We start from the raw sequence: 10,845 nt of genomic DNA on the forward strand, positions 1-10,845 counted from the left end.
CTGCCGATAAATACTTCTTAATGGCGATCATGAGAAGTACAAGTGCTACTAACAAGTGTTTCGGCTTGTGCAGATATGTCGACACTTTCAAGAGCCCCTCTGCCCGAATCACTTAATAATTCATTCACCTTTGAGTCAATTATAAGTGTAATAACCCTGCAGGGTGCTGAACTGCCCCCTAGTGGAGTGCATTTGACCCTGACTGCAATGACGTATCACTACAGATGCTGCTACAGTAAGCACCCTTATAAAAGCTCACCATAGTAAAAGCGTAGTAACCCATAATAAAGCGTAGTGAATGCATAGTAACCCGCTTGGGTAAGCATTGTAAACCCCGAGACGTATGGTAACATATTACAAAACAGAACTACGGTAAAACTGCAACATAACCGTGCACCATCACCATGGTGAAGTGTTGCAAGAGTGCAGCTAGTTCTGCTATTACTAAAGACCAAAGTGTCATTTCAACCTGCAGAGCTGCAATACCTTATATGACAAGGCTGCTACAGATTTTGTATTTTTAAATATCCATATTGCCCCGGAGCAGGGTCTGACACCCCTGAGTACAGTGATGATAAAAATTGAACAAGTGCATCCCGCGTCTTTCTTCAAATCCTGCCCCCTCCCTCAGTTGTAACCCCCCCGCCGGTCAGCTTGCCCTGGAAGCGGAAGTACTCGCTAGCTCTCCCCGTGGTGGTGTGTTTTTGAAACGCAGTAGCAACGCGAGTAAACACAACGCTGTGGATTTTCAATCGCTTATTAGCGGAATAGGGATAATACAGCCATCCACACTCCGCGATATCTTCCAACTCCGGAGAAAAAGAAGATATAAACCACACAGCCCGGATTATCTTCTCCCTGTTCTCTGCAGAAACACGGAGCCGGCAGGCCGGCCGCATAGCCCCAAACAGAAATGGCGGATGTTACAGCTCGTAGCCTGCAGTATGAGTACAAGGCGGTAAGTAGCAAAAACAGCAGCGTTGTGCATGAAACTGCGATGCAATATTCATTAATCTGACATACAGCCGAGATCGGGGCTTTTAAAACTTCACTTCAAAGGCGGAAAACCGAAGCCTGTGACCCGACTACTTGGTCCAGACAGAGTCGCATGAAGTACAACATTGCTCTGTTTTTAAACATAGCGTGGGTCTAGGTGAAGGAAGATCAGACGAAGAGCGCTGGGATTGCAGATCGAATAGTTTTCACTCGGTGGATGTTTGTTAACAACACACCATAACATAGCACACTCCTATAGTACTACTAGTCTACACGCACGCTAACAGTAGCAGTGACTGTGCTTCAATAAAACAACGTTTACTTTCTTTCAAATGGGCTCGTGTTCTTACTACGCAGGGAACATGTGTAACATTACAGTACTGCATGTTCATCTTGTCCAGTTTTACCAAATAGAACCGGTTTAGGTTGTGCAGCTTTGATATCTACAGCAAGTACACCGTCCTTTATCCTCAGTACCAGAAAGTTGATCACACACTTTTGGATAAGAGATTTACAGAGTTGGGTAAACGCGCTACTTAAGTTACGGCAATAATTACTTTTGTCAATAATGAAGTGTCATAAGTTAAATTAGTTTAAGTTAAAATAAACAATAGTCACAGAAACTGTTTTGCAGAGCAAGACAATATACAAAATATAACACAATGACTAATGCAACACAATATTAAATAATAAATAAGGACATTGTTACCTTTTCCTGAAGAAACGAGTAATGAGTATAACAGTGCTGTGCCCATCACAGGAGATTCAGCCTTTTAATAAAACCACACACACAACTGTACTTGTCGTTTCCTTCTTTCTTTGTAAAGGTGAATTTAAAAAGTATAGCACGTTGACCTGTTTAAACGCTTGTGTAGTTTCCAATATGTTTAAATATTTTCACTGTTTTTCTAATTTCTGTAAAGAAAATGTAAAGAAAATACTATTTCACCTCTGCTTTTCTGCTAGAAACCGCAAAAGCACTGAGAACACCCCAATATTTTATTTCGCGTAACATTTAAAGAAAATATTGGAGATGAGAAATTTCAGCATTAATAAAATGATCTTCGTTAAATATTTAGGGTGTGTGAGGGTAGCTAAACCAAATGCTCTGATGTCAGGCATGTAGAGGCCAGTTCGGGTTGATGTTCTTTTTCTTCCCCTAGAACTCCAATCTTGTCCTGCAAGCAGACCGTTCTCTGATCGACCGCACACGGCGAGATGAGCCCACTGGAGAGGTGCTGTCCCTGGTGGGGAAGCTCGAGGGGACCAAGATGGGAGACAAATCCCAGAGAACCAAACCACAGCTGCTGGAGGAGAGGCGGGCAAAGTAAGAGGGGTGCCATATTGAAATGTGTGCAGACTTCAGTTTAGTTTCAACATGCTCTGTGCTAAGCCATCCCTCAAAAGTGCATTTGCAGTATATTGTATAGCTGGGATGAACGTGGGTTTTTAGAATATTCTCTCAAAGTACAATCGTATTAGAATTCCAGGTGTATCTACGGGGTAAGAAAGCAGTATGTTTAATTCTTTCCAACGTCTTTTATGCATTGCTTTGCATGATATATTTGAATCAAGTATTTATAAATCAGATGAACACACATGTTGTTTTGGTCACTGAATCCATTCCAAGCAGTTTGGTTGAATGCTACAATATTTGTTCTAGCACTATTGTGTGTGTGTAAACGAGAAGCACTGTTTGAGCAATGTAGAAAGCAAAGCAGAGTGCTTTCAAGTTCTCCAGTGAGTCCAGTTTCAGAAAAGTTACAGTTCTATTTCTATACAAGACTTCTTTTTGATCTGTTTTTGTACCTAATGAATTTGGATAAGTATTTTGTTTCCCATTCAGTTCCTCACTGTGTAAACCTGTGTGTTGTGCAGGAGGAGAAAGAGAGACGAGGACAGGTACGACATCAATAAAATGAAGGGGTTCACACTGCTGTCGGAGGGCATTGATGAGATGGTTGGGATAGTCTACAAGCCAAAGACAAAGGAGACCAGAGAAACGTATGAGGTCCTGCTCAGCTTCATTCAGGCTGCTCTAGGAGACCAGGTGAGAGTTCATTCCAGCTCTGCAAAAAACTATACTTAGCACTTGCTTGAAATTACTATATAACATTGAATAAAACAGTGACTTCAAGTCTTATTTAAAATCCACTTTGATATAAATAAACCCTTATTTAAACAGTGCTTTGACAACTAATAAAGGTGGAAATGAGATTCATGAACTGCAAACATCATTTAATTAATCAAAATGAATCTGACAAAACAATCCTTCACAAACTCTGCAACCTCAGGACATTTTCAGAAAATTAACCATGAATGCAGGGTGAATAAAAAGCTGCACAAATGGAAAGAAATCTAATGTAACGGAAACGGAGGAGTGTGATTCTGTGAGCTGTTTGTGTTCCACCCTGGCAGCCCCGTGACATCCTGTGCGGAGCCGCGGACGAGGTCCTGGCAGTGCTGAAGAATGAGAAGGTGCGTGACAAGGAGAGGCGCAAGGAGGTGGAGCAGCTGCTGGGCCCCACAGATGATACTCGCTACCACGTGCTGGTCAACCTGGGCAAGAAGATCAGCGACTACGGAGGGGACAAGGAGCTTCAGAACATGGGTGCGCTGAGCCGGGTTCTGCTGCCGAAGCCCGTTGCCTGATTGCACCTGGATGTGGCACGACCCGCAGAAAGAGGGCGTGCTTTCAGTTATTTTAAAAGCGCTGTTGCTGTACAACTTCCTGTCGTAGCCAGGCTCGGGAGTCGCATTAAGCCTAAAAGCTCTAAATTCGCCAGTGTAATTTAGACCTTTTTAAAGTAACTTTTTATCATGATTACATGTTTAATCATGCCTTGCAGGAGATGCATGTCCCCAGCAACAGGGATAAAGTTAGACGTCTACCTAAATAAGTGTCACTCTTTAGAGAGCTGGTTATCCAATGTGATGACGTTTTGTTAGGGTATTCATTAGCACCCGTTAATAAGAGAATCAGAATATAATGAGGCTGTCTTTACCTAACTACGAATGCCACACTTTCATTAGAGAGTGTTAGTCTTGTGTAAAGAGGAACCTGTCCATCCGTACGGCTATCTGTACTGCATGTTACACATGTGCCATTTTTAAATGGTGGTACAAATGGTGGATGTGATCTACTACTTCATTCTACTGCTAGCTCTGATATTGTCTTACTGTAGCAGTGCTGTTGGATGTATATTACTAACTCTTTTGATTTGTTGCAGATGACAACATTGATGAAACCTATGGAGTTAACGTACAGTTTGAATCTGATGAAGAGGTGAGTTTGTTTTATCTGTATAACCTACTTTGATGAGTGGCGTGATGTTTTATTCAACATAATGTGGTATCTCCCTAGTAGCTACCCTTACGACTGACTGACTGACTTTACTGGGGTGGGCCAGAGTGCTGCCCTTGCGTGTCTCTAATTTTTGTGTGTTTCCCCTCAGGTGGTGGATGAGGATGCGTACGGAGAGGTGCGGGACGAAGCCTCTGATGAAGACACAGAGGGAGAGGAGGCAGACGAGCGCTGTACCCTCACTGCCAATGTAAGTAATGCTTTTGATTCCTGATCCACATCACACTTGTTTTCAGCTGCTATTACTCTAGCCTGTAACGCGCCTCTATTCCCTGTAATTGAATGAATTATTTTTGCATGTTTTAAGTTGGGTGCAGCTGGAGATGTGATGAGCACAAAGAAGAAGGACCTCCACCCCAGAGATATCGATGCCTTCTGGCTTCAAAGGCAGCTCAGCCGTTTCTATGACGATGCCATTGTGTCTCAGAAGAGGGCAGATGAAGTGCTGGAGATTTTAAAGGTAAGGAGGTTTAGGCTGAAATCCAAAGGACACAGTTGGGTTCTGAGTGTTTTGAGCAAGTGCAGTTTCTGATCAGCCAGACCTCTCTGCCAGCTATTGCTGCAGAGCCTCAACATGTGTGCCCATGTGAGTGAAGCTGGGACATGCAGCAGGAGATGCGTTTCTAGGCAACCAATTGAGCAGGAAGGCTCACTGGGTGCTGAGCTGATCGGAAGGTCCTGATTGGCTGAGGGGCGTGTCCGGGGAGCCTGCGCAGCGCGAGGCGATTGCACTCCTAGCTACACAGACGGGCGCTTCGCAAAATCGAGGGGAGCGTCCGCTCCAAAGGAAAATGACAACAAGGGACTTAGGGGAGCTCCCTAAGAAAATCTCAATCCCAAAACAATAATTGTGTGAATGTAGTCATTGTTACAGCTTTGTATAATGGTATGTAAAACAGGATTCGTTTATCCGCCTTTTTACATATGCGCCCTTAGTCTGGGCCCAGTGCAGTCAGATGCATGAGACTATTGTACTTTAAGGCAGCAACTTGAAAAAAGCACAAAGTTTATTAAAGCTGTAGCGAGATTGTTAGTCTCTTTTTTTATTGTTTTTTTCCCCAGACTGCCAGTGATGACAGAGAGTGTGAGAATCAGCTTGTCCTCCTTCTGGGCTTCAACACCTTTGACTTCATCAAGATCCTCCGGCAGCACAGGAGGATGGGTAAGGCTTTAATATTACTGTATACAGTGTGGGGAGGGAAAGGCACCATGCGGTCTTACTCCAGGTGACTCTAACCCCCTTTTCCCAGTGGAGATTGTAAATGATCTGGAGTTGGGTCACTTTTGAAATTGATTCCAGCTCTGCAGACCCCAGACTGATGGCATGTTTTCACTGCACACTCATAAGCCAAGAACCCTTCCTGTCTCCTCTTCTCAAATGCACTCCTGGAACTGTCAGTTCAGTTATCTTTCCCAGAAGACATTCGATCTGAGCCCCGCGCATACTGTTCAGGCAAACAAATAATTGAATATAAAAAGTTGTCATCCTTATCAAGCAGATAAACTAAGTGCACTCGCACGCTAACATAATGCCAGTGATCACACTGTACTAAACTGAGTGAATGGTGTTTCAAACTACATGAAAGCCGAGATCGTAACTCTGTTAATGTTTTCTGTAAACGAATAGCTGTGTTTTAGGTGTCGTTTCTCTTAATTCATTTTCTGCCTTGTGTTTCTTCAGTCCAGTACTGTACCATGCTTGCCAGTGCCCAGAGCGAGGCTGAAAAGGAGAGAATCATGAGTAAAATGGAGTCAGACCCAGAGCTTTCCAAGGTCCTGTACCAACTACAGGAGACTGAGAAAGAAGACATCATTCGGGTGAGGGTTTGATTCATCCTATATGTGGAGCAGTGACTTAGCACTGCCTATTATGTTCTGTCCTTGCAACCTCTATACAGTACACAGTACAATACAGAATGTATTATAGAGGTACCTGGAGTTATCAGCAAATAGAAAGTTAATGCTTCCTCATTTTAAAATATTGTTTAACCTTGCTGAGAGAGAGCAGCCTGCTTGTGCCTGATCCGGTGCAGGCATCACACATTGACTTCTCCAGCTTGGGGGAGTGATTCCAGGTGAAACCTGGCTCTCCTCGCTGGGGATGCTTATCCCCTGTCCTCTAGATACACTGGAGGTGCCCGGAGTCCAGTTCTGATGAAACATGGATCTGTTTTTCATGACGGCTTCATTTTGTCTTTTCAGAATTGGTGGAGGTGGTGTGTGTTACTAATTTGTTCTTGAATATATACTTGTTAGTTGTTGAATTTGTTGTGTGGGTGTCTGATTGTTTTCTCCAGGACGAGGACATTCAGATCTGAAGAGGTACTAAGATAAATTAAATGAATTCGCTGTAATCGATTTGCTTCTGTCCTGACTCCAGCTGCCTTTTCCCTACAGGAGGAGAGATCCCGGAGAGAGAGAGTTCGGAAGTCCCGCGTGGATAACGACCTGGAGGCCATGGATATGGACCAGCAGGGAGAGGTGAGGAGCAACACAGGCACTGCTCGTCTCAAGCAGGTGTCTGTGGGATTTTAAATACTCATAGGATAAATCAATTTTATTAATTTAATTTTTCAGTGCTTTATTTTTAGCTATTTTCGAGTTTCTATGTAGATAACCCAATTTCTTTCTTTTTTTTCTGGGCTTTCACTTTTTATATACTGTATGAAATTGTTTTTGGTTGCTTTCCAAAATGCCTGGATGTTTTTCTGTCACTGTTTAGTTGTCTGATTTGCTGACCCACACAGCTACATGTAACTGCTGCGTGTACACAACCAACCAATTGACAGATACTAGTCCCTAATCAAGTGTTTTTACTTGCATTTCTGCAGATACCTTTGTAACTGTTTGTTTTTTGTAACTTTACCAGATTGCTGCATTTAAATGCCAGGTTCATGTCTTAAGAAATCAGCGTCACTTATTTGCTAATTTTTCTGCATTTGGTTATTACATTGTGTCCGTCCACAGTACAGGTTTAGAAGTATGAATAAAAATGTGAATCCTTCATAGCCTCTCTTGCTACTTACATTATACATTAATAATAAACAGTCACTGTCGCACTAACACAATGGGGGAAAAAAAACACAATGTAAAGCAGTCTTATTTTCACAGACTATATAAAATAAATGTATACAGAGATTGCTGTACCTGCTCTGTTAGTTTATACATGCATATACTGCCGACTTGTACTCGTGTTAAATGCATTGCATGTCTTTGTTTGTTTCCCGGCAGTCGCTGGCACCCCGGCAGGTGCTTGACCTGGAAGACCTGGCCTTCTCGCAGGGCAGCCACTTCATGGCAAACAAGCGCTGCCAGCTCCCCGACGGCTCCTTCAGGAAGCAGCGCAAGGGCTACGAGGAGGTGCACGTGCCCGCCCTCAAACCTAAACCCTTCGCAGAGGACGAGGTACGAGCAGCAAGCAAACAGGCTGGGTCGCCACACCTCTCGTTAGAAACGAGATGTATTGACCTGCCCATTTAAGTGCGCGCATAACGCAATATATAAACAGAAATATTGAATCTCCTATACATAACACTTTGCACTGTATCTACTGGTGGTGTGTATACAATTCAGATTTATAACAAACCTGCTTATATTTGGGTTTGCTTGTTTTTTAGGTACTGCTTTCTATTGAGAAGCTGCCCAAGTACGCCCAGGCAGGGTTCGAAGGGTTTAAGACTCTGAACCGCATCCAGAGCAAGCTGTTCAAAGCAGCCATGGACACTGATGAGAACCTGCTGGTCTGTGCCCCAACGGTGAGCATCCGTCTGCTGGTGGAATACAGAAAACGCCATCGCAGGAACTGCAAACTCCAAGGCTTGAAGCTTTATAGAGCCCCCTGGAGTGTCTGCAGGAAACGCATTGCTTTATCTTTGCTGACTTCTGTGTTTTTCATATCACAGCAATATATTTTTCAATGTAATCCAGATTGTTTTGGTATTTTTATACTTAGCATGGGATTATTATTTTATTTATTTATTTATTTATTTTTACTTTTACTCGAAGTTTTGCCAGGAGGATCATTTTCTCCTGTACACTGCAGTGTATCCAGGTCATGCTCCCACGCGCAACAATGCCGTGCTCCGATTGAAATGAGCGCTTCGTCCTTATATAAAATATTCTCTTTCATCTGGCGAATGCTCCAAAAGGGGTGTTGAAATGTATTCCCCAATTATTACAAATAATGCTGCGATACGGACAACACAGGACACAGCAAAGGTAACGTAATGCGTTGCTTGCAAATGCTTCAAGGTGCTGTTTAACAGTGTGCAGAGATTTCTGTGCTGCTGCCCTTGCTCATGTATAAAGCGCACCCCTATGAAAGCCCCCCTCTCACACCGACTCTATGTGCTGACCTGCAGGGAGCTGGTAAGACCAATGTTGCCCTGATGTGCATGCTGCGGGAGATCGGCAAACACATCAACCTGGACGGCACCATCAACGTGGACGAGTTCAAAATCATCTACGTCGCCCCCATGAGGTCCCTGGTACAGGAAATGGTGGGGAGCTTTGGGAAGGTAAGTCTGTCCGTTCCCTTTTAAAAGCAGTAAGTTAACCCTCGCTAACACAGAAACCAGGACCAGAAGACAGTTTATCCCTTATCTTGTGCATAACATTAACTGAAAGTATTAAGCATTGGACTTATCCATTTGAACTTCATAGGTAGGTCAATAGGTATTATATATTAATATTTACATTACAGTATATTTCAGTTTGATTACAGAACTCCTATTTTATTGAATGCCAAGTCAACCATTTAATCAGTCAGGCCTCACGTTAAATTTTTAAAAAGGTTAATTTTTAATTGTTCAATGCACCCGATGTGTAGACTTCTGTATTTTGAACACAGGCTTCACTTTGCTAACGGTAAGTCATTTACCTTATTTTATTAACAATGTGAATTATACGTCTTTGTGTAGTGTTTTAAGTAGTGTTACGATCCCATTGTAATAAAGCAGCCTACAGACCAAGTGCCTTGAACTTACCCTAGGGCGTTACACTAACTATATAAAAAAATGACAAGGTAATAAAATAAATAAATTTCCCCCAGTTTGGAATGTCCAGTTTTATGTATTTTCTCCTCACCGCAGCACGGACGTTCTGAGGGTGTGTAAACGTCCTCCAATCTCACAAGCCTAAAGCCAGAATCGCTTTTATTCTGAGCAATTGAAAGCACCGGTGGGCGGGCTACCGATCCTGGAGAACAGAGATCAGCCCTGCTTTTTATCCACTCTGAATGTGCTTGGTGTCTGGCCACTAGGGTTCTAATAGTATACATGAAAAACCTTAGAAAGGAAAGCCTTGTTCTGTTTTGCTAATTATTTAAACATACAGTATTAGAAGCATTTTTGAGCTTGTAGTATTATTTAAAAGCAGCTTTTAAAAGCTATAAATCGTGATATATATATATGGTATATCGTCTTGAACATCTAAAAGATCATGATCTATTTTTTGAGGTATATCGCCCACCCCTAGTTGATGCTGAGTCATTGTGATCAATTGGCTGCTAAGATCTTGGCAAGCACCGATGGGCCTCCTCTCGTTCGTAAATGTTCTTATTCCTCAAAAGGTTTTCCGCACCTCCTGCGTGTATTAAAAGCTTATTGAATAGAAGGCGCTAATACACAACTCTCTCAATCTATTTTAACTAATGCGGTTTGCTTGTGATTCAGCGCTTGGCGAGTTACGGGATCACAGTGTCGGAGTTGACTGGGGATCACCAGCTGTGCAAGGAGGAGATCAATGCCACTCAGATCATCGTGTGCACCCCTGAGAAATGGGACATCATCACCAGGAAGGGAGGGGAGCGCACTTACACCCAGCTAGTGCGCCTCATCATTATCGTGAGTCCAGACACCTCCGTTCCTCTTTGCATGTTTCTGCTCTTTGGATGCGTATGATTAAAGTTCCAGCCCACAGAAAAAACTGCAAGACCAGCACACACTGAAACATACCGTCCTGCTTTACTGCTCCACACATATACAGAAGTGTGCAGCTTTGATCATTTTTATATTTTAGTTATTGTTTTAGTTCTGCATTGAACTGTAACCCGAATCATTGTATTAAAGTTGATGTACCTTATGCAATTGTTAACATGAAAAATAAGATGTTTTTTTTTTTTTGATACCTTATAATATAATCAGATACAATATGTATAAAAATAGGTACACAGGTATATAATGTTATAGCTTATCCTGTTAAAAAATATTTATTGCCAAAAAAACCCTTGTTGATGTATCTTCTGTTTTGAAAAAAAAAACAAATCATTTCCCTGCATTGAATGAGAGGGAGGCTGACTGTGCGCAGTGAGGTTACCTGCTGTACCCTTTCCCAGGATGAAATCCACCTTCTTCACGATGACCGTGGGCCGGTGCTGGAGTCTCTGGTGGCTCGAACCATCCGCAACATCGAGATGAGCCAGGAGGACGTGCGGCTGGTCGGCCTGAGTGCCACGCTGCCCAACTACGAGGACGTGGCCACCTTCC

The 10,845-nt window shown here is 42.9% G+C and overlaps 1 protein-coding gene across 1 annotated transcript in view; it reads left to right on the top strand.

Moving 5' to 3' along the window:
* The first annotated feature begins 655 nt into the window (after window positions 1-655).
* The window catches only part of LOC121302188 (U5 small nuclear ribonucleoprotein 200 kDa helicase-like), a 14,745-nt gene continuing 4,555 nt past the window's right edge, over window positions 656-10,845 (top strand). Inside the window, exons 1-15 of the mRNA XM_041232005.1 lie at window positions 656-958; window positions 2,160-2,323; window positions 2,875-3,046; window positions 3,415-3,607; window positions 4,227-4,282; window positions 4,452-4,550; window positions 4,668-4,820; window positions 5,423-5,522; window positions 6,042-6,178; window positions 6,758-6,841; window positions 7,592-7,765; window positions 7,978-8,115; window positions 8,722-8,877; window positions 10,033-10,203; window positions 10,695-10,844. Of these exons, the coding sequence (XP_041087939.1) occupies window positions 914-958; window positions 2,160-2,323; window positions 2,875-3,046; window positions 3,415-3,607; window positions 4,227-4,282; window positions 4,452-4,550; window positions 4,668-4,820; window positions 5,423-5,522; window positions 6,042-6,178; window positions 6,758-6,841; window positions 7,592-7,765; window positions 7,978-8,115; window positions 8,722-8,877; window positions 10,033-10,203; window positions 10,695-10,844 (1,992 nt within the window). The 5' untranslated portion in view covers window positions 656-913. The remainder of the gene's footprint in view (window positions 959-2,159; window positions 2,324-2,874; window positions 3,047-3,414; window positions 3,608-4,226; window positions 4,283-4,451; window positions 4,551-4,667; window positions 4,821-5,422; window positions 5,523-6,041; window positions 6,179-6,757; window positions 6,842-7,591; window positions 7,766-7,977; window positions 8,116-8,721; window positions 8,878-10,032; window positions 10,204-10,694; window position 10,845) is intronic.

Source organism: Polyodon spathula, chromosome 29 (assembly GCF_017654505.1).
Source record: "Polyodon spathula isolate WHYD16114869_AA chromosome 29, ASM1765450v1, whole genome shotgun sequence".
Lineage (NCBI taxonomy): Eukaryota > Metazoa > Chordata > Actinopteri > Acipenseriformes > Polyodontidae > Polyodon > Polyodon spathula.